General features: G+C 36.2%; 2 protein-coding genes across 3 annotated transcripts; one reads left to right on the top strand and one right to left on the bottom strand.

Moving 5' to 3' along the window:
- Positions 1–5,512: 5,512 nt before the first annotated feature.
- GCT (RNA polymerase II transcription mediator) lies at positions 5,513–21,416 on the bottom strand. 2 transcript variants are annotated; one of them, XM_068454187.2, is made up of 23 exons: positions 21,230–21,416; positions 20,776–20,919; positions 18,744–18,817; positions 18,465–18,592; positions 18,108–18,194; positions 17,900–17,987; positions 17,736–17,816; positions 17,207–17,284; positions 17,042–17,121; positions 16,697–16,775; positions 16,258–16,581; positions 15,850–15,909; positions 15,206–15,449; positions 14,279–14,545; positions 12,504–13,850; positions 11,551–11,800; positions 11,333–11,480; positions 10,373–10,460; positions 10,149–10,227; positions 9,154–9,449; positions 7,778–8,858; positions 6,973–7,344; positions 5,513–6,486 (listed from the first exon to the last, which is right to left on the bottom strand). In XM_068454187.2, exons 2-23 carry the CDS (start codon positions 20,797–20,799, stop codon positions 5,885–5,887), a joined length of 5,877 nt encoding a protein of 1,958 aa, XP_068310288.1. In that variant the 5' UTR covers positions 20,800–20,919; positions 21,230–21,416; the 3' UTR covers positions 5,513–5,884. The 2 variants fall into 2 exon arrangements, with proteins under 2 accessions (XP_068310288.1, XP_088548001.1); XM_088691875.1 differs by lacking the exon at positions 15,850–15,909 and having other exon boundaries at positions 21,230–21,370.
- A 756-nt stretch (positions 21,417–22,172) lies between these two features.
- On the top strand, positions 22,173–23,358 carry LOC137715550 (uncharacterized). Its single transcript, XM_068454897.2, has 6 exons — positions 22,173–22,416; positions 22,508–22,538; positions 22,668–22,681; positions 22,771–22,821; positions 22,915–22,984; positions 23,285–23,358. The coding sequence occupies exons 1-6, from the start codon at positions 22,183–22,185 to the stop codon at positions 23,356–23,358; spliced, it is 474 nt and encodes a 157-aa protein (XP_068310998.2). The 5' UTR covers positions 22,173–22,182.
- The last annotated feature ends 360 nt before the right edge of the window (positions 23,359–23,718 follow it).

Raw genomic sequence — 23,718 nt, 5'->3', positions numbered from 1 at the left:
TTTTGCAAATTCGTACATTAATCACCGTTCAATTAATTTATTTTTACCTTCGCCCGACTGTTGAGTTTAGAAAATTAAGAGGAGACTTTCAGTTGAGATTCTTGATTGTAGAGCACCCATTTGACAATGTTGGGCCTCACCATTGTATTTTTTATTTATTTTTCGGGTTAAATATTCTACTAAACATACATTCGTTGCTCAATAAACCGTAAAACTGCTTCCAAATTCTTTCAAAAGTTTAACTTAAACGCTCAGGAAAAATATTTTGTGAAAATAAAAAATTTGCATTTTTGTCAAAAAAACAAAGGTGTTTGACAGGCTTGAGGTATGCAAAACGAGGTGAATGATGCTCACGTAAAACAAGGCCAACCATGGCACCCAAAACAACGCGGGCTTCGCTCGCAAAAAACAAGCAAGCTTCTATCACGTAAAAAGAGACGAGCTTTACGCACAAAAAACGAGGAGGGATCCAAAATCTAGGTCAGCCCTGCGCATGAAAAACAAGGCTGGCTCCGTGCATGCCAAAACGACATGAACCTAGGCACATAGGACGAGCTGGCTCTGCCCACGCTGAACGAGCCGAACTCCCGGGTGCTCAAAAAATGAGTCGGGGTGCATGCACGGAAAAATAAATTTTGAAGAACATGAATATGATAGTTTGTTGTAATGACAAGAGAAATAAAAAGTAACATTAACTAAAATGTGCAAAAATGATTATTTTTATTTTTACTTTTCAGCTTAAATAGTCAAGTAAATATACACTTGTTGCTCTATAATCGTAAATACGCTTCCAAATACATTATAAAGATTTCCTTAATGCTCACGAAAAATATTTCAAGAAAATAAAAAATTTGTATTTTTCACAAAAAAAGGTGGATTAACATTCATGGTTTTTGGTCGGTTTTGCAAATTCGTACATTAATCACCGTTCAATTAATTTATTTTCACCTTCGCCCGACTGTTGAGTTTAGAAAATTAAGAGGAGACTTTCTGTTGAGATTCTTGATTGTAGAACCCCATTTGACAATGTTTTGGGCCTCACCACCATATTTTTCACTTATTTTTTTAGTTTTCAGCTTAAATATTCTACTGAATATACATTTGTTGCTCAATAAATCATAAAACTGCTTCCAAATGCCTTATAAAGTTTTTCTTAATGCAAACGGAAAATATTTCTAGAAAACAAAAATTTGCATTTTTCACAAAAAACGTGGGTTAACTCACAGTTTTTAGTCGGTTTTACAAATTTGTACATAAATCATCGTCCAAACTGTTTATTTTCACCTTCGCCACACCATGAAATTTTGAAAATTAAGATAAGACTTTCCTTGAGATTCTTGAGGGTAGAACTCCATTTGACAATGTTTTGAATCTCACTGGTATATTTTTCACTTATGTTTTTAGTTTTCGGCTTAAATATTCTACTAAATATACATTTGCTGCTCAATAAATCATACATCCGCTTCCAAATGCCTTATAAAGTTTTCTTGAATGCTCAGGGACAATATTTCCCAAAAATAAAAAATTTGCATTTTGGCAAAAAACATAGGTTAACACTTATGGTTTTTAGTCAGTTTTACAAATTCTTACGTAAATCATCATCCAATCTATTTATTTTCTCCTTCGCCTCACCTTGAAGTTTTGAAAATTAAGGTAAGACTTTCCATTGATATTCTTGTGGGTGGAACCCCATTTTAACAATGTTTTGGGCGTCACTTGTAAAATTTTCACTTATTTTATTAGTTTTCGGCTTAAAATATTGTATTAAATATACATTTGTTGCTCAATAAATCATAAAACCGCTTCCAAATGCCTTATAAAGTTCTCCTTAATGCTCACGGAAAGTATTTCACGAAAATAAAAAATTTGCATTATGACAAAAATCGTGGGTTAACACTTAGGGTTTTTAGTCAAGTTTTGCAAATTCATAAATCATCGTTCGATCTATTTAATTTAACCTTAGCCTCACAGTGAAATTTTGAAAATTAAGGTAAAACTTTCCATTGAAATTCTTGAGGGTGGAACCCCATTTTAACAATGTTTTGGGCCTCACTTGTATATTTTTCACTTTTTTTTTTTAGTTTCCGGCTTAAATATTCTACTAAATATACATTGTTTCTCAATAAATCGTAAATCCATTTCCAAAGGCCTTATAAGGTTTTCCTTAATGGTCACGGAAATATTTCGCGAAAATAAAAATTTGTTTATATGATAAAAAAAAACGTGGGTTAATGCTCATGGTTTTTAGTCAGATTTGCAAATTCGTACATAAATCATCATTCAATCTATTTATTTTCACATTCGCCTCACTCTGACGTTTTGAAAATTAAGGTAAGACTTTCTATTGATATTCTTGAGGGTTGAACAACATTTGACAATGTTTTCGACCATACTGGTATATTTTTCACTTATTTTTTTAGTTTTTCGGCTTAAATATTCTTCTAAAAAAACATTTGTTGCTCAATAGATCGTAATTCACTTCCAAATAGCTTATAAATTTGTTCTTAATTCTCACGGAAAATATTTCATGAAAATAAAAAATCTGCAATTTTGACAAAAAAAACGTGGGTTTACACTAACAATTTTTAGTCTGTTTTGCAAATTCGTACATAAATCATCGTTCAATCTATTTATTTTCACCTTCACCTCACCATGAAATTTTGAAAATTAAGTTAAGACTTTCCGGTTATATTCTTGAGGGTGGAACCCCATTTTACAATGTTTTGGGCCTCATTGGTATATTTTTCACTTATTTTTTTAGTTTTTAGCTTAAATATTTTATGAAATATACATTTGTTGTTCAATAAATCATAAATCCGCTTCCAAATGCCTTATAATTTTTTCCTTAATGCTCACGAACTATTTCACGGATACAAAATTTGCATTTTTGACCAAAAAAAAAAAAAAAAAAACGTAGGTATTACCCACTGCTTTTAGGTAGTTTTGCAAAATGGTAAAAAAAAACGTCTTAAAGTCTATACGCTTTCACCTGCAACATACCGTGACAATTTGAGAGTTAATGTTGTACTTTTTCTTTATATTCTTGTGAATGGAGTTCCTTTTCTGTAATATTTTGGTGCCAGCAACTATTTCTTTTACATTTGGTTTTCAACTTTTGGCTTAAATATTATATTAAATTTTATTTGTGGCTCAATAAATGGTAACACCCTTCCAAATGCCTTAGAAAGATTTTGTTAATTATGAGGGAAAATATCAGGTAAAAATAAAAAATTTGAAATTTTCTAAAAAAATGTGGACTAACCATCACTGTTTTTGGGCAGTTTTGCAAAATAGTAAAAAAATAATCGGCATAGAATCTATATGCTTTCACCTTCAATGCACTGTGACGATTTGAGAATCAATGTTAGACTTTTTGTTATATTATTGTGGATGGAGTTCCTTTTCGGCAATGTTTTAGGGCCAATACTATTTTTTTGCATTTATTTTTCAACTTTTGGCATAAATATTTTATTAAAAATTCATCTATGGCTCATAAATGGTAATACACTTCCAAATATCTTATAAATATATTTTTTTAATTATGAGGGACAATATTTGGGAAAAATAAAAAAAAATATTTGATTTTTACTCAAAAAACATGCACTAACCATCATGGTGTTTGGGCGGTTTTTCGAAACAGTACAAAAAAAAGGTCATATCTATATGCTTTCACCTTCAATGCACCGTGACGATTTGAGAATTAATGTTAGACTATTTGTTTATATTCTTGTGGATGGTTGTGAGTTCCATTTCGACAATGCTTCGGGGCCAGCAACTATTTTTTTACATTTATTTTTAAACTTGCAACTTAAATATTTTATTAAAAATTCATTTGTGGCTCGATAAATGGTAACACTATTTTTAAATGCCTTATAAAGATTTTTTTAATTATGAGGGAAAATTTTTGGCAAAAACAAAAAAAATTAATTTTCTCAAAAAATGTGAACTAACCAACATGGTTTTTAGGCGGTTTTGCAAAATAGAACCAAAAGTGTTGTAAAGTTTGTATGCTTTCATCTTCAACACATTGTGATGTCTTTAAAAGTCATCCAAGACTTTTCGTTAATAATCTTGAGGGTGAAGTCCCATTTCGGAAATGTTTTGAGCCCTTATTATTTTTTATTTCTTTATGTTTTCAATTTTCGGCTCAAATATTGTATTATAAATATATTTTTGGCTCAATATATGGTAAAACTTCTTTCAACCGCCTTCTAAAGTTTTTCTTAATCACGACGAAAAATATTTCACAGAAAAATAAAAAATAAAATTGCATTTTTCTAAAAGACATGGGCTAACCATCACGGTTTCTAGACAGTTTTGTAAATTTGTACAAAAGTTGTTATAAAAAATCTGCTTTCATCTTCACTGCATCGTAAGTTCTTGAAAATTCATCTAAGACTTTTTGTTAATACCCATTTCGGCAATATTTTGAGCACTACTACTATTTTTTTCCATTTATTTTTTCAATTATCAGCTTAAATGTTCTATTAAAGACATATTCGTGCTCAATATATAGGAAAACCTCTTTAATGTGCCTTAAAAAAAAAATCTTAATCATGAGGAAAAAAAAATTTGCAAAAATAAAAAAAATTCATTTTTTCAAAAAATATGGGCTAACTATCACGGTTTTTAGGTGGTTTTGCAAATTGTACAAAAGTCGTCATAAAATATTTCACGTTTGCCGCATCGTATGGTTTAGAAAATTTATGTAAAACCTTCCATTGATATTCTTGAGTTTGGAACTCCATTTCGGCAATGTTTTCGCCCCACTATATTTTTTCCTAATTTTCCGCTTAAATATTCTATGAGAAATTCATTTGTGGTTCAAAAAATGATAAACCTGCTTCACTATTCCTTATAAAGATTTTCATGATCATGACGAAAAATATTTCGTAAAAATAAAAAATTTACATTTTTCTCCAAAAAAACAAAAAAAAAAAAAAAAAAGGGACGATTGACAATTTTTAGTCTGTTTTGCAAATTTGGACAAAAGTTGTCATAAAATAGACTTACTTTCACCTTCATAGCGGCATGAGGTTTTGAGAATTCATGTAATACTTTTCGTTGATATTCATGAGGGTGAAATATTGTTTTGGCAATGTTATTTCTTCATTTATTTTTCAGTTTTCAGCTTAAATATTTTATAAAAATACATTTATGACTCAATAAATGTTAAAATCACTTCCAAATACCTTATAAAAAATTTCTTAATCATTACGAAAAATATTTGGCAAAATTAAAGTATCAGTTTTCGGTCCCATGCGGAGAAAAACTAGAGTAATCGAAAGGGATGGTATGGATATAGGACAGCTAAACCGAAATTGGAGAGTATCATGCTGCAGTTGCAGTGCACCTTTCCTATGCTGCCGGCCTATCCGAGTCTTATCAACCGACGACAAGGCATATTTGACATACATGTGACATAATCATTCTGCAATAAACTGCCGTCTTTTGTGTTGGGGTCGTAGGTTCAAAATCTCATGTACCAAAGTTTGTATAAAAATAAACAAACTGAAACTGTAATCACGCCTTGATTCATTTCTTACAAACAATTCATGCAGAACAAGAGGAACACATTGATAATCTCCTTCCAACTACCTTAATCTTCATATTAATCTATCCTTCCAACTGTTGATATACATGATGATAATCTACACCTATCAGATCTAACTATTTCTTCCCAAACCGCCTATTTTCGTTTACATCCATCTGGACAAAGATGGCTATAAATTAGCAGGCTAAAATTACATCTAGGATTCCCCATCTTACAAAAATCGTACTAAACTGTGCCACAGCCTTCGACATTTCACTTGGGGATTTCATACCTAAACATACATATATATTTACCAATAAATGGCCAAGTGATCACTTGATTTTACCTTCTCTATGCCTTCTCTTGATGCCTGGAGAGCTCCTTGTCAGCAAAATGCAAAAGCCTCCTCAATCTCAAAACCATATCGCAATGAAACGGCAGTGCACTTCGCCTCTCCAGGTACGCTGGACTTGCAGTCATCCATGAGAGTGCATGAAGCTCGGTTGCCAGGGATTCCAGAATGACATGAGTCTCAAACTCCAATTCTCTAGCTTCCGAGCTTGGACTCCTTCCAGCTTGTTTGGTATTACCCCTCATGAGTTTGTCTTGGCTAAAGCTATTACCTCCATAATGATCAATAAGACTGACCAAAAGAGATGAGGGCCATTCTTCTTTCAAGTTGCTCCTACGATCTCTCCTCACAGTAGGTACAGCTTTGGAAACCACAAAACAAGTAGAAAGGGGGATAGCAGAGCCTTTACTATGAAGGAGATGGGCTAGTGGAGGTGATTCGGCTGTGAGGCACGTGGGCAGCTGAAGAGGTGTTGGCGGGAGGAATCGCATGCTCGGTGATGGGATCAGAATGTAAGAAGCAGGTGTGGAGCCAAGAGACTTCACAGGTGTGAAGCCTTCCAGATATGCTGATGAGCCCATACCGACAGCACCTTGAGCTCCTGCACAAAAATTGGAGTCAATATTATAATCAAATTTCACAATTACTTCTCTGATCCGCTTGGCATATTAATAAAAATAAAGGTTTGAAGTGTCTCAGAAATAAACTTGCGTGATTTAGCTAACGGAACTATTTTCATAAAAAAATTTCTCTTGTTTGTGTGGATCTGTAGAACCCTGGTTCACATCGCATAAAAAAAAAGTCCCAATTAATGCTGTTAGCTTTTGTTCTCAATACTTCTTTTCCCCTCTTTTTTAAGACACGCAAAAGAAGAAAGAGAACTTCGCTATGCAAATGGAAAAGATGCGTGTTCAGTTCAGTGAAAACTATTATTCCAAAAATACCAAGTTCATGTATTGGCCCTTAAAGAACAAAGCACAACAGAGGTGCTGGTTATTAAATTTTCCTTTTCAGTCAGATATAAATTAACAGAAAATACAAAGAGTGTAAAAAAATGTACAGATAAGGACTGGAAGATATAACTGACCCGGAGATTGTGTATCTGCTTGAAAAACAAGATGCAAAGAGTGATCAATTGCAATTGTAACAAAGCTGATACTTTGCACCCACTGAAGCAAACTCCTTGAGCTGTCCATTAACTGTGTGCCCATGAGCTGCTTTCTGACAGAAGATTGTCCTAAGCCACCCTTATTATATCCAGACATTTTTGAGTGAGAGCTGCCATACAGAGGGCCAGGTGAAGAAGGTAAGGTTCTTTCTTGAATCATACTCATTTCCTGCTGTTGCATGGAAGGCCCATTACTACTAGCAGACATCCCATCAGACACAGATCGCCGCAGTTGTAAGTGCCATTTTTTCACTTCTGAACCCCCAACTGAATTAATTGCTTTCTGCCACTCTGTTCACAATTAGATGGGAAAATTTGAAAATTCAACACCGATGCCAATTTGAGAAAAGAGAATAAAAGCTGTGAATTAAAATTTACTGCATCAGTGAAAGTGATCTCAACATATAAGATGTACAAATAATAACCAAATTGATTGCAATTACCAACAGAAAAAGAGGTTAAAAGAATTCTAAATGCATGTGGATGTGGGCACTTCATCTCATAATTTATTTCTCACCCATGTGGCCACTGTATCTCATGATACAATTGTCACCCTAGAATCCCTAATAATATAGACTTCATTTTCCATCACAGTTCATCTTCAAAATTATTAATCTACTCAATACGTTGCAGCTTTGTAACCGCACCAACACACAACGTCAACTTTAAACAGAGAAGATAAGAACTATTAAACATAAAATGATGGGAATGAAACTCAGTATACCTTGGTATTCAAGTTCATAGAAACTTCCAATGCGTGCAATCACAAAATCCCTCGGCTTGGCAACACCAGTATCAGAAGAGCATGCCTGCAGTATCTGACAGCCTTGCTGCAGAACTTGCACAAAAAGGCATTCCAACCCCTTTGTGTCCTGTCTACTGCTGATTCCACCAAAAGGGAATATGTGGCTATCAAGTAATTCTCCCCTTGAATCTGTCCAGATACATATTAGCCAACGCCAGTCCTCTGTCCATCCGTAGCAACAATGCAGGCTTGGAGTCTTATCTGGCTCAGATCCATCTTGAGAACCTGATCCAGAATCCGCACTTCCACCCAAACTTGCATTCTGCAGAAAGCCTCCACTACTGTCATCTGACAATGGCTTTGAAGATTCTAATGATAAATTACCAAAAGCCAAAGGTGACAATGCACGCTCTAGAGAACCAGGTTCCGCAAGAATAAAAAGTGGCTCAAACATGTAGCGAGTCTCATCTTGCGGAAAAAAATCTCCAAGTCTGTTGGGATCACAGCTTACTGCTCCACTTCTTGTTGTTTGCCATGAACTATCCCAGCCACCAGTCCTCAAACTAGCATCAATTTCACCCTCTCTTGGAAGGGAATGCCCAGTAATTCGAGAGCCAACACAATCCTTCCACATCCCCGGAGTAGGAGAAGACATTTGTGTGAGGACAGTATGCGGTCTACTAGACAGTGATGACGATTGCACTGCATCACTAGATGCTCCTCGTGATATTCGGCGAGCCTTGTTGTAAACAGTAAAAGCAGTCTCCTTGAGAATTACAAGCTCATTCAGTGATGGGCTTGTAACTTTAAAAATGGCATCCACTGTCACAATCTGCAGTACCAATTTAGGAATACTAAAACCAGAAAGTACTAAAATATTTGATATTGATGCCTCATCCACTGTTGCCGAATAGCTCAATGCCTTGGAAACCTGACTGTGCAATAGAGATCTCCTATCTCTGTCCGACTGGAAAATGACCGATCCAATAGAAACAGAAGACTCAATGACAGTCTGTAAAACTGCAATAGGCTCAGGGAAGGGGCACACAACATAAATCACCTGGATACAAAGAACCAACATAATATAGGATGTCAATCACAAACTGTTAAAATAGTTTCATAATTATCTTAGGCAATTAGTAGAAAATACATTTTTCAAATAACTATCAAAATAAGGTAAAATTGACTTTCCAGCATACTCAACAGAGTCCCAAATGAATTAAGTTAAGAAAGCTTTGCAACTTAGGATAATAAAAAAATTTATCCAGATATAGGAACACCACTAAATTTCCATAATCAGGAAAGAAAAAGAACAGGTCTAAATACAAAAGTAATTGAAGGCCTACTTTACTCACCGTTGAAGGACCACTACTTCCTTCTTTTGCGTTTGTGGACAAGCAGTGACCAAGTTTCAAACCTCTGAGTGCCTTTGAGAGAGACTTAAGGTAGCTTGTCAGGTCCCAGCCATTCGAAAGAGAGAGAAAATAATCACTTATTGAGCTCACAAGAGATGCATTCCTGCTTTCTATCTTCATTGCTTGAGGGCAATCAAGTAGGACAAACCCAGGAGATGGCCTTCTCCCAGAGTCCACCTCCATTTGGTTCCCAACAATCTGGGGTAAATGAGTTCCCAATTTGCATGTTTCATAGACTGGAGAAAAGGAAGCAAAAGGTAGAATTAAAACACACAGAAAAAGGGGAGGGGTAAGAGATCAGGTGGAAGACAAATATTTTTCTCTTTCTAAACAGAGAACATCTGAAAGCATGCAAATTCACCATAGATAACTGAGTTATGCACAAACTTTTATTTTCCATTCAAGTAATAACTCCTAAATGTCTCTTTGAATTTTGAATTTACACATTTTCAGGGGTTGACTAGTCAATGTATGACTTCAACATAATTTATCCTGTTTAAAAGCCTATGTGGCAGAATTATTTCATAACATTAGGTGTTCCCTTGTGTGATTGTGAGTTTTGAGTTAAAATGTTAGAGCTTCTTCATCCTTATCTAATGATGGGATACCATCACTAAGATGATGATGCAGAACCAAGAGAAACTTAAAAGTAGGATATACAATTCTACATTTTTGTAAGGGAACTATTATTAACACTCCAAAAATCTCATTCTACACTCCTCACAAGTGTAGTTTTCTTATTAATTATAGAAAGTTTGGAGTGCAAAATGAGACTTTTGGAGTGCCAATAACAATTCCCTTTTGTAAAGGCAGATTGTTAGTTTCTTTGCTATGATACTTCAGGCAATTGTGTAACAGACAACAATAACAATTCAAATCTTGTAAACCCAAAAAGTGGATGATAATAACCTCAATTGAAGCAAACAACCACTTACCAGTTCCTAGTTGTTGGAAAAAATCAGCAGCAGCAGATGTAAGGGGATCAATGTCTGGACATACAACAGAATAAGTAATCTGCAACAATCAATAAACAGAAAGTTGAAGAAATTATTGGCAATTACAAGCATCTTAAATATTCTTCCAACAATTGGTATACAGAGATAACAGCATAAATAATTTCTATCTGGCGTTTGTTGCAAATTTGGTTCGATGAACTTACAGGTTTTTGTAGAGCATATGGCTCAAGCGGAGCCTTTTCCCAATGTTTCAGAGAGCTTGCTGATGTCTTAAGCCAGTCATCCTGATACCTAATACACAAATGATCATTTGCACATTTCTCTGTATGTGACTCACGCAAAATGAGGTAGAATAATTATTCCAAATATGTCAACAAATTCTTATCCTCTAGAAAATCAGTAAGAAGATGCCACAACCATTTCAACAAGCTATTTTTCTATCCTAACTATCATTTTCTTTTGACCATCAATAAGTTTAATACAGAACTACTGACAGTTTCATGAATCCTGAGGTGGTTTCTCATGGGCATTCAATGGCTAATGACTTCATACAAGGCTAGAACCAAAATAATTGCACAAAAGGGACAATTGACATATTTCCTAGGCTGAACACTTTTCAAGAGGTCTGGTATATTGAAACTACGCGTATACATATTACTTGTCAATGAGGGCTTTACCACCCACCACAAAGCAAAGCCTAAGCCTTTTGGATAGAAGTGCACACCTCACCAAATCCTTTGAAAACACCGGTAAATCATATTACAAGAACCTTTTGAGATGTATGGTTACATTACCAAAATGCAAGATCTTTTATTTTATCTGAGGTCCACCTAGATGAAAGGAGATTGCATTGGTCGCATTTGCACTTGATAGAAATAGCACTCATGAGGGATTTACTCTCGTGTATTTATATAATTTTGTCTGGTTGCAGGGAGCTATAAGTTGATTAAAAATAAGGCAGCTAAATGATAATTATCTTTGGGGTTAGTATGATGTTACTCGGCTATTTCAACTCTCAACCTTCTCTATCCAGGAGGTCAAAGAATCCTCCATACTATGTTGAATATGCCTCCTTATATATGAATCCTTGCTCTTAAACAAGTCAAAATCGATGCCTAATCTCACTTCCAGATGTTGTAAAAAATAGTTGTGGACACACATACCCAACAAGTATAGCAGGCAACGGATTAACAAAAAGTGTAGGTCTTAGCCGGGAGCATGTCTGCAGGTCAGACTCAGAAGTGCAGTTGTCTTGGTTTGATCTTCTTTGGGATGTCTCTTCCGCTTTTACCCCATCCATTGCACTGGAAACTGTTGAACTTCAAACTGTTAAATACATTAAAATCAACCACCTCATCAAGTACATACAAGCAAACAATACCTTTAATGAAAGTTGATCCAGCAGAACAAGACGGAGATGGGCTCAATGGTTCTCCAATAGAAGTTGCAACATCTCTACATTCACTTATAGCGGACTCAGCAGAATATACATCAAGTGTGCTCTCACCTGATTGGTTGCGACCTCTACACCAATCAGTGACTGACATTGGCCCATCCAGAATACCAAATGCAGACTTTAGTGCCGTCTTTATGTCAGACTGCAGCAAACTAATCACAGATGAAGCATGAACCTGAAATGGAGGGAACAAGAGTCATATTCTAATATCTGTTTCATCAATATATTAAACATAACCCGGTAGTAAGGTCACAAAAAGAATCTACAAGGTAAAAGTGTAATATACAGAATACAATAATTGACAAACCTAATAGACTGTCATATAATATCATTGTCTCAGAAGGTACTCAAAACTCAACCACGAGGTTGCTTTTATACAAAACAAGTAATAACTGGAACTGGCATAACATGGTTTCTTTGAAAATAACATTAATATTGACTTGGAGGAGGACATCTTTAAGAAAAGGACTTGCAAGCTTAAAGGGAACTATTTAACACTGCTACTAAAAGCATGACAGTTAGGTAACTCAACTTAAATCCTAGTATAGATGCCAAAGCACTGCATGTCCATTGATTCAATCAGTCTGTTAGGAATCTAGCTCAATTATCCAAGAAAGTTTTGACATTATCTAGTTAGACTTTAATAAATCTTCACCTCCATAGTAGTCTGTACCCGTAATTTGTAAGGCATAAGTAAATTTAATTTAGTGCAGTTCCTATAATAACTATTACCTAATAATAATATACTAATCCAAGGTTCATACATAATCAATCTCAAAGTCTTTATACTAAAGATCAGCATGAACATGCTACTGGAACAAGAACATCAATTTTCTGCGTAGAAGAACACCATATATAAGTTTATAACAAAAGCTTACATCTGCAGAGAGTGGATCAACTAACTCCACACCAGCAATGTCCAGGGAGTGACAAGAAGCCAGCGTGCCCCCACAACCTGCATGGACCATAGAAGGCCCACAAGAAAATCCCTTCCTCCATTGCTCTTGTAATGCCAGCCAACCATAAGGACCATCACCACAATCTGAGTCTAGGGCCAAATCAACAAAGGATGTAGCTTGCTGTACAAGTAATGTAAATCCATCCAGAAGTTCCTGAAGTGGTTGTCTTTGCCCATAAGATGGTAAACTTTCTTCATTGAAGGAAGAATGAGGCAAAGACGGGCTAATTTCTTTACTAGATGAACTTGTGGGTTTAGGGGCTCTAGGAGCTCCTACAGTGCGCCAGACACCCACAGGTGCATTAGGATGCCCATCTGTCATTCCTCTATCAATATCACCAGCAATTCTAACGGGTATCAATTCTTTCCTCTTCGCCTCATACTTTCCAGACATGTTTTCTGGCATGACACTTTGGTCACCTGGCAGACTACTGAAACCAGTAGATGAGAGACTGCTTGAAGACAAAAGGGTGTGCCTTATTCTACACATTGAAGTTTGAAATAGAATGCACTCAACTTCAGTTGCAAGAATGGTCCTCATAGACAGAAAGGGATTTTCTGACTCAAATCTGCCTTCAGTGATTTTCCTCTGGGCCACTTTAACAGCATTTGTAGAATTGAGAATTGGGAAAGGAGATGATGCTGCACCATCAGGGGCGAGCACAATTCCATTACTACCTGTAAGCAATCTTCCATCTTGTTGATCTTTTCCACTCTCCACATGAGTGTAATAATTCTTCGACCGGATAATATTGCTTGCATCCTTCTTTCCAGGCAATGATTTTGAATTTATTGGCATGCCAGTCTTCTCATCAGATCCATCAAAGCAAGAAGAAGGTGGTGTTGGACCATATGTGTAACTGCTTGAGTTTGAATTTGAACTCTCCGCTTTTCGAGATTTTGGCAAGTATGGGCTTCTAAAAACGGACGATGAAACTTCACTTGTAGGTGTTTCAACAGCTCCATATTCAGGAGCAAATGTCATCAGTGCCTCAGCTTTTATTATATGATCGAATTCACTTATATTAGATGCTGAAGAGCAGTTGACTGGAGCTGAGGACAGCACACTATTTATGACTTCTTGATTTTTAATGAGCGGCTCTTCCATGGCCGCTGGAGGGGGTGGAATAAAGCTTTCAAAGGATGGAAAGCCGTCAGACAAAAGCAACTGATCAGAAACATCCATCATCCCAACTGAATTGTCAACTACATCGCCAGGGTCTGGTGCAGAAAACATGAGAGACTGAGATTCGGCACTTCCTGGGGGCTTCACAAAACAAAGAAACGGGATCAGATCAAAAGAACCACAATCATGTCAATACAAGGAAAGGCGGGGACAACACAATGCAGGTATAAGAACACCTCCCCCACACCCATGGGTGTAAGAAAAGGCGAGAAGAAAACTTATTACTCAATTCAAGTAATATACAAGGCTTGAATCACACATATCAATCCATATGAATGTCATCCTTAAAGTCCATATATCTGGTATCGGATCTTAATATCAACTTACTGATAAATAACAATATCCTCCACTGTCAAATAAAGCTTGACCTCATCATTGTCAAAGACATTAAATTAATACATATATCAAGCAAAAACATATTGCAACACCAACTGCAAACAAGAAGCCTTGTAAATGAAAATCCTGGAAATATGCACTGCTTTATGATGTCAGACAGGATAAGAAAATACCTCCCCAAAAGGCAAAACATCATCTTCAAAGAGGTCACCGAAATCTCCAAATTCATTAATCAAAGCATGGATATCGGTGCCATCTCTGTCATCAACATCCCAATCCCAATGAGATCCAATCTGCTCATTTGCAAGTCCAGGGATCGCTGAGTTGCTAACTTCCATGGAACTAAAATCAGAGTTGTATGCATCCTGCAGAGAAGCACTTGTAGCTGTACCTACTTCAGCAAATGAATCTGCCATTCCAGCTCGCGGACGCTTAAAACCCTGTAGATAAATAATAATCATTTATCCCATAAACTCACCTCACATAAACAAGCAATAATATTAGGGAATCTGTAATAAGAACTTTGAAGCAAACACAGTCTGATACAAAGTCATGTTCCCATGCACTATTTATCAACATGAAGTACTAAGTCATGATACAGTCAAGTTCACATTAACTATTGATATACATTTGAGTACGAATTTTTTTAAGGCTTCTTATCCAAAATGGTCTCTGAGATTGGTATAACTTCTCATTTTGGTCTCTGAGATTTAAAATCGAAAGAAGTGGTCCCTGAGATTGTCCGCCTCAATCATTTTGGTCCTTCTGTGAGAAATCTCCGTTAAATTGAGGATATTTTTGTCAAATCAGCCCCTCCCCCTGAACTAGTGGTTTCTTCAATTTAACGGAGATTTTTAGCAGGAGAACCAAAATGATTGATGGTGGAAAATCTCAGGGACCACTTCTATCGATTTTAAATCTCAGGGACCAAAAGTGAGGAGTTTTGACAATCTCAGGGACCATTTTGGCTAAAAATCCTTCTTTTTTTTCAATTCCCAAACGAGTGTGCAAATGCCGTGATTTTTTTACATTTGATTTTTTTTTCTTTAACAGACAATAAATTGCTAATAAAAAGCCTGATTAATGGATAGATGAGATACCGATTTGGAGATATCATTTCCCAACCGATCATTAAAAGATAACCCAGACTGTCTACAGGTTAAAGAATCGGCATCTGCCTCTAGTTCACTGGCTCCTGTAGCCATCATGTAATCACTATCGCTGGAGCTGCTGCTTATGCTACTAATGCTGCTACTATTACTGTTGCTACTACTATTATACCAACGTTGAGTGCGAATCCCATCGGTTTCATTCCAGTCCTCCAAAGGTTCTATGTTTTCAGAACTGCAGAGACCAACAGACAGAAGTAAGAGAAAATACAATTCAGCCACCGTATTTTGACTCTATCTATAGTGATTGTCATAATGAACCTCAGTAATAAAGAAGTTTAGGAAAGACTTAAATTATAGGCAAAGGTAGAACATATAGTTTAGAAAATCAAACCAGATTATGTGAGAAAAGAATGACAAGCAATATTCTCGATCTAACTTGTGTGTTGATGAAAATGGAAACAACCACTACAATCTCCCAAGAAAATTGCAAATTTAGGTGTACATGTGAGTGTGTATTGAAGCAGTAGAGCGAACCTCAAAATAAACTAAATAAATATACTAAAAAGTCACAATGTGAAAATAAAATTATCTTGGCTCGAGAAACACTTAAATATAAACAATAAATCACTAACCAAAGCATAAAGAAAGATGAGCCAGCCATGGAGGGTCCAATCCAATTTTGTAGCCATAATCTACATGTTTACATCAACAGTTTTAGGTCAAGTAACATGCTAACACATAAGGAGCTAAATAAGAATGAGCAGTGCAATAATTGGACCACATATTATAGTTCTAAACAGTTTTGAACCTTGCACAATATAGTAATAAAATCATATTTCATATCGGTGCTTGCGAAGCATCCAAGTTATTCTTCTTGCATAAGTTCCTAAGCTCCTAAAATATCTTAGCACATACATATGTACACAAAACACCCAGCGGGGTTAGACAATTGCCTCCAATTTGAGCCAAGCTCTATATAATGTTAAAGAAATTTAACTCATCAATTGCAGCAACACCAGGCACAGAAAAACTAAAGGTACCTCTTCAGAGATGATCTGGCCACTTGCAAGGCCGGGACAAGCACTGCCTCAGCCGGATATACAAATGTTTTTTCATAAACGGATGAATTATCCAATGCCAACTTCTGATCACCTCTTCCCAAAGCAAGAGATTCAGAAAGGTTATGCTTTCCTGTATTTCTTAAGGAGTTTGAGTTTACTTGCAAGGACCTGTCACTTCCAGGTCTAGGACAACCAAGGGTAACTTCAACATAGCAATTTTGACCCCTTAGTTGGCAACCAGAACCTTGTGAGGCATGGTTTGCCAAACCAATAAAGCCGTTTCCAGTCTTAAACTTGCTAGAACTGCTTGAACAAAACATAATCATTAATATAATAATATTTTGTTTCTTATAAAGGAAGAAGTGCTAGTCAAAATAGTAAGAATAGTAGAGCAGGATGATAAAGGAGTAAATTCAACCTAAAATACACTTGTTTGACAAGATCACTTGGACAGCATCCAGTTAGCCTACCACACATTCCATGAGGAGAAACAATCACTGCGACCACCGATTCAATACACAATCAATGATGATTAGATTGTCAGTTGATAACATAAAGAACAACAGCCTTTTCAGGTCAAATTTTGTATACTAATCTGATTTTGTACTCCATTTAACAAAATGCAAACTGGATTAGAAAATCTGAGCAGATCCATCTCCCTACGTTCAAACTCAAATCGCAATTTAAAGGACAACGTTAAAGAGTTCTAGCACACCTCAAAGTAAATTGGGAACTAGAAGCATGGTATAGAAAGTAGACCAACCTGGAAGCCCACAACCACTATTTTTGGAAGAATGCTTTAGTTTTCTCTCTAGATCACCATTGGAAAGTGCTCGGACATGCCTATAAACATAAAGCACAAAAGAATCTGCTTGAACAAGTATCACACAAAATTTGCCAGTATAAAGTATGGTGTAGTTTTACATACTTTGCAGATACTAAAGCATGCACAAAGATTCCCTCGTCAGTGGCAGCAAAGATAAATTCAACTGTAGGCTGCCCTTTCCTGAAAATCATATATCAATCATTAGGCAACTCAACAAGCATCATGAAAGTACCAATTTATTTGGCACCTAATTATTGTAGAATCGCCCATACATGCATGCACAAACCAAGAAGGGAAAAAAAATGATCATTTACTTGGGAAGATTGTTACTTGTGAACAAGTTGATGTTAAATATAATAAAAACTTTTAACAGTAGCACCCGCACCCCCCAACCACCAACAAAAAGATGTAGGCAGTCAGATGATTGATCTGAAAATAACTTATATAATTAAGTTGAGGAACCAAGGCTATGATGATTTGAGATTGAGGTGAAATAATAAAGCATTGAATACCAGACTAAATATTTATCATCGCCATTAAATGCTGGTTATCACTGCCATCGTTCTTATTGAAAAATACGACTTTATAAAGCCTTTCTACCACTGGAATTGAAATTGAATGCATAAATTACCTGAGAAGCTCTTCACTTTCTGATGGGTGGAACTTTGAAAATACATCTCCAAATCTCATGTAGGCAAGTCCAGATAGTGCTCTGTAAATACCAAGAAAATCATTGTCAAGATACTAGTGAGAGGACTTTACTGCTTGGGTTTTCGCTGATTGATAAGCACTGACCTTTCTATACGATTCCTTAAAGCCTGAGAAAGGGCAGCTGCAACCTCTTCTGAGTCCCCAGGGGACATCCAAAGTCCAGATGCAACAACTTCTCACCAAAAATTTATAAAATTAAAATATAACTTAGCAGATACAATTTTATACCATAATAAATCTACTATTTGGCTATTGTACAAAACCATGATAACAAAAACCAAACACATAGTACCTCTTAATTTAGAGACTGCAGCTTGAGCAGAGTCAGCAACAGTTGAATGCCGCCCAGGAAGAAAAAGCCAGAGTTTAATTTTCTCATCTGTGCATGTTGTATAAAGCAGCAGTTTAGTAACCAAATTTTTGTCACCCATAGCACACAGAATTTATGGCATCTTTCTCCCTATTCTGTTAAACAAGTATCAAATGAGCATCCACCCCTAGTCCCAACAACTAAGCCATTAGGTATACACGACCATTTCATATTTGTACTTATATTATATTATATCTACAACCAGTATGGGATTTATTTCTTCAACATTACCAACCAAAAAGTTACGTGTACTAAGGAACTAAAGGATCCATTTCTCACCTGGATTGTGCACACCTTGAGATGGATCCCAAGGCCCAACAAAGGAATTGGTCCATGTGCTGAGAAATCCATCCTTCTGCAACTGTACATGTGATGAAAGTACCAGCCGTGTGGCAGCATCTTTCGCACTGCTCAACAGTGCAAATGAGAGTTAGCCTTGATAATGTTTAGAGAGCATGTCAAAGAGAGTAAGCTTTGCTAATGCTTAGAGACCATGACAGAGAGCCTTTTGCCTAACTATTAGGAAACTAAGAAGAAAGATACGGGGTGGATTTTTACCTTTTATCTGGTAGTGGGATCAACTCAGACTCATGGGGAAGCAACTGAAACCATGATACTTGATGAAAACCGCCCTGTTGAAGCAATCAATATTCTATTAACTAGCATAGCCATCATGCAAATATTTTTGAAGGATTATATTCTTTTCAAATAAGAACTAGAGAAATATAGCTCTCTCTCTCTCTCTCTCTCTCTCTCTCTCTCTCTGTGACACCCACTGAAAAAGGAAATCTCATCTCCTTCAAACCCGACTGTCTACTCTCTTTCCCTGTACAAAGATAAACGGCTTTCTTGACAATGACACATTATTTTCTTCAGCAGTAAAAATAGGGTAAATTTAAGGGGGTTTATTTTGTATGTTAATATCACAATCATACATCTTCTGCGTGTATATGTTTTACTTCCTCACACAGATTTTTTATTAAGATCCATTTTGAATTGTAATGTAAGAAAGCAATGAATCAAAGAAAAGAAGTATTCATACGTATCATGATTGAATTTACCATATGACAACATCAATATAATAAAGAAGGATTTGCAACAAAAAAACCAAATGCTTGTCTTTTGTAGCCTCAGATATCACAATAAAATTAATCAACAAGAATTAATAAGAGATTGACAAAATACATGGTTGCAAATGATCAATCATGGTTCCATTTATCATCAAAGTGGGTTTTGTTGTACTTTTATGCGAAAGCGGAAACGATTCTAACAAATTACGGCATAAGTGAAGAAACAAACAATATCAAAATAAGAACTCAAGAGATTAACGTGGTTCGGCGTAAAAGCCTACGTACGTCCACGGGCAAAGCACAACAAGGAATTTCACTGAACAAATGGAGATTGCAAAAGAGTGTTTGACTCTCACAACCCAAATCCCACAAATTACAAACCCTAAACCAAACGAGTGAAGAATCCAAACAAACGGAAGAGATTCTCCCAAATTGTTCTTGAACTCTCGAACTCACAAATTGACTCTCACCAAATTGCCACGCAAATAAGCCACACTCTCATAACTCCAAACGGTGACCTCCACCCAAAACACAATTACAGAAAACTCCCTAGAGCAATGATGCCAGCACACAAAATAAAACTACCCCCAAGGTCTTATTTATAGTGCATAGGACTTAGGTTTCAATAAGAATCCTAATCCTAATCCTAATTGGAAGTAAATCCAAATCCTAATCAAATGGTTAATCAACAAAATCTCTCCACCAAGCAGGAAATCCAACCAAGAAGTCAAAATCAAAAACAGACAGGACACCAAAACGAAATAGGTAACACAAACCTAATTTATGCATCATCCTAATTTCGAGCCGTAAATCACAACAGAGTCACCTCCCTAACTCCCAATATAATGGTGTCAGGTTATTATTAGCTTTCCTTATCCAGCGGGTTAGATTTAAGAACAGAGGGAAGCGATTGAAGTTGATTGGATGCGCAGCGTCCATTTTTCCTCTCTCCATGATCATTTCAAAAGGTAATTGGTTCCTCTCATAGTCTCGAAAAATTATTACAACCCTAGGATCTAATAACAATATCAATTAAAAGAGGAAATAAAAAAAATTAGTAAGGAAGCTACAACTAACATAGAGAGTAATTAAAGACATACAGCGTATGTTATGCAATATAAAGCAATTGTTTCTCTAGTTATGTCAGATGCATTTCAACTGTTAGATGGTAAAACAATTTAAGGACTACACATCTGTGTTCAATTATGTGGTTGTACTTGTATATGTGGCTCCTGAACAGAATCCATATACTAACAGTAATAAAGGGTTTTTCTCTCTTTTATTTAGTTAGCATTTCGGATTATATTAGGCGATATTTTCTTTGTATTAATCATTACACATTAAAAAGATCTTTTGTGGTCACTCTTCTTTTTCTCTTGCAAAGTTATAAAATATAACTGCATTCAAGCCATGATGCAATGCAAGTATGCCATATTAAGAATGAACTCAATACCGAAACTTTAAGAATTCAAAGCTAACGAAAAGAATGAAGAGAAGAGAATGGGGGTAAATGAACATACGATTTTGAAAACATTCGTCCACATTCCTTTTGAATATGATGGTAAAGCTGCAAAGCTCCTTGCCCCTCAGCTATTTACTACTCAGGACCCTTCTTTTATGATACTAAACTCATATCAAATCCAATCCCCAAGCATCTCTCACCTCTGCAAATAATACCACAATGAAAATTCATACACTTTTCCAACGCAGAGAAAAAAATAGCAAATTAAGAAAATTGTTTCCATAATGAAAATTCATACACGCTTCTAAACCCTATCTCTGTGTAAAGAGCTACAAACCCTAACAACCCGTTTGGTGGCAACAAATGGAGAGGGAAAACAAATTGAAAATTTGAAATTTCAGATACAAGCTGCACGATTTCGTAAGCTTCTCTTTCCCAATTCCGAAGATTTTCTTGGCAACGGAAAGACGGAGAGAAAAAGGAAGAAAATTTGCAATAGAACATAAGCGTACCTTGTGTGCTGTTTGGTTACCGGGAAAATTCAATCGGGGATTTTCTAACAGAGGGGTTTTCTTCTTCACTCAAGTCCCAACAGTCCAAGTGAAATGAATTTTGGATCGAATCAAGTAGAAATAATTATAGAGCGTCGGATCTCGTCCGGATCCTACCACGCACTCATTCGGATCCTTTATGTCACTCTCATCTTACGGGAGCTGCGTTAGAAATAAAATATGAATGTTTTTTGTTATTTGTCCGCGACCCGATGGGTTAACGTTGCGGATCCTGGTTCGTTCCTTACCCCTTGTCCAATTACAAGATCCAATTAGGCTCTTCCATACCATTAAAACTGCACAAGGCCCAAATGAAACTTCAAATTTCTTTGGACCACACAGACACTCTTGCCCCATACATTAACCACAAGCTCAAGAGTTAACACAAATGGCATTGGAAAAAGGATGGATGAAATTTTAGGTTTTTTAAAGTACGAGAGGGTGATTCAAACTTCGGTTCAAGATCCTTTTTCCGCATCATCTTATTAAGTTTGAGTTAACTATGTATAAAATCCAACAAGTCAATTGCGAAGCGGGTGTTACGTTGTAGTTATCTCAGGTTAATTTTGTTTTCATGTATTTTCTCTAACTATTATATATCATTTCTTCAAAAAAGACTATTATGTATCAGAGCGTCTGATTAAAAGTGTTTAATGAAGTTAAAACATTTACACCAAACTTTTCCATGTCCACCATTATTTGGCCTGATGATATGCAGTATCAAATTTATTACAAACCCTTTCTTGCACATCACAAGGTTAATTTAAATACAAATTTTTGCGTAGCCTCCAAGTAATTTGAGCACATATAAATAACCCTTCACTTTAAGCGCGGCTCTTATGCTGTCAACCATAATCTCTCACTCTCTCTCAGTCTCAAATTTCTCCAGCACAGCAGCAAAAAATAAAAAAACCATGCAGGCAGTGGCAAAGCTGAGCAAGAATCTCCCCCGCCCTCTCTTCCTCCTCCTCGCTCCCAGAACCTTAACCACCCTCACTTCTTCTTCTTCTCTATCACACTCGCTATCCTCACCGGGCTGTGACTCCGCCATCTTGCACACCACATACACGTGTCTCGCCGGAAGAACTCTGCTTCGTTCTCCCTGGTCCGCCATTCAACACCGCGGAGCCGTCGTCCAGGGCGCTGATGTAAGTTCCTGAATCCGTTTCGGTTTTTCATACTATGTATACGATTTTTTTTGAGTTGTAACTGTTGTTTGTAATCATGGGTATTCTGCAGGTAAAACCTGGAAATATCATTGAAAGGAATGGTGGGTTTGGAATTTCTCTGCGTTCAGTTTGAATTTTCGTTCAAAGTTTAAATTTTTACTAACCAAGTTTGTGAACATTGAAAAATATTGCGTCGTGGTCGGGGTTATGGTTTGCAATACCTCGTTCAGATCGTATTTATCAGGTGAGTTTGCTTATTATCTCTTTTAATGGTGATTGGTGTTGTTAATTAGTATTATGGGGTTTATTGTTGCATAATAATTTATTATTTAGGTGTTAAAGGCGGAGCATTCACATGAAGGAAGGGGAAAAGCGGTTGTTAAGGTGTGTTTCTGACCTTATCGTTATTAGAATGTTGCTCACAAGCTGTGATTGTAATTTACCAAGCTGATAACTTAATCTGTGTTTTCGTTGCAGGTGGAGGTTCGTGATCTTGACTCGGGGAACAAGACATCCCTACGATTGTCCACGGATGAGCAACTCGATAGTATGAAACTTTAACTTTGTAAATTCCTATTACTAGTTGCTTAATTGTCTACAATGTTCATAAATGGACGGTCAACGTTACCATTATTTGGTTGTCGTATCATCTTAGTTTCTTGGATATGTATTTATGCATTGCCCGTCATAATTCTTTTTTTTTGTTTCATGCCGTTTTTAATGTCTGTTTTGATAATACTGACGAACTCCAGTTGGCCGAGTTCCTTTAATCTTAATCATGCGCCATTGTTTGAGCTATTAAGCATGTGGTGCTTAAGATGATAAATCTCACACAAATTTGCTGCAGAGGTATTTGTTGAATCAAAAACTTACGTTTACATGTGCACAGACCGTGATGGCATAGTATGTTTGATAGAGTGAGTTTTATATGTTATCAAAATTTCCTTCTAGCATCACCTTTTCACTTTCTGCTGTTAATTTCCCTTCAATAATGTGTTCTGTTTTTAATTCTTATCAGCCCTGATACACTTGATCAACTCGATGTGCCGGAGGACTTGTTTGCAAAGAAGGCTAAATACCTACAAGGTCGATACTTAGTAGAGTACATGTTCCTTTTTGTTCAGTTATTTTCCATGATATTTACTTTGTTTCTTTTTCCTTATTGTCCGTCATCCAAACTATTGTTGATTGCCATGTATCTAAAATATGTTATTCACTGTGAATAGAGGAAATGGAAGTGACAGTGGAGCTGTATAATGATAAACCTCTATCCGTTAAAGT

This window comes from Pyrus communis, chromosome 3, assembly GCF_041283825.1.
Source record: "Pyrus communis isolate YQ-2024b chromosome 3, ASM4128382v1, whole genome shotgun sequence".
NCBI classification, from domain to species: Eukaryota; Viridiplantae; Streptophyta; class Magnoliopsida; order Rosales; family Rosaceae; genus Pyrus; species Pyrus communis.
This window is presented reverse-complemented; position numbering and strand designations above follow the sequence as displayed.

What these genes read in the sequence shown, in the direction of transcription:
- LOC137715550 (XM_068454897.2), top strand. Translation starts at nt 22,183, where the DNA reads ATGCAGGCAGTGGCAAAGCTGAGCAAGAATCTCCCCCGCCCTCTCTTC. An exon ending in CCGTCGTCCAGGGCGCTGAT is followed by an intron (nt 22,417 to 22,507) that starts GTAAGTTCCTGA and finishes GGTATTCTGCAG; the next exon opens with GTAAAACCTGGAAATATCAT. An exon ending in GGGGAAAAGCGGTTGTTAAG is followed by an intron (nt 22,822 to 22,914) that starts GTGTGTTTCTGA and finishes TTTTCGTTGCAG; the next exon opens with GTGGAGGTTCGTGATCTTGA.
- GCT (XM_068454187.2), bottom strand. Translation starts at nt 20,799, where the DNA reads ATGTGGACGAATGTTTTCAAAATC. An exon ending in GGACGAATGTTTTCAAAATC is followed by an intron (nt 18,818 to 20,775) that starts GTATGTTCATTT and finishes TTGCTTCAACAG; the next exon opens with GGCGGTTTTCATCAAGTATC. An exon ending in GAAATGATATCTCCAAATCG is followed by an intron (nt 14,546 to 15,205) that starts GTATCTCATCTA and finishes ATTTATCTACAG; the next exon opens with GGTTTTAAGCGTCCGCGAGC.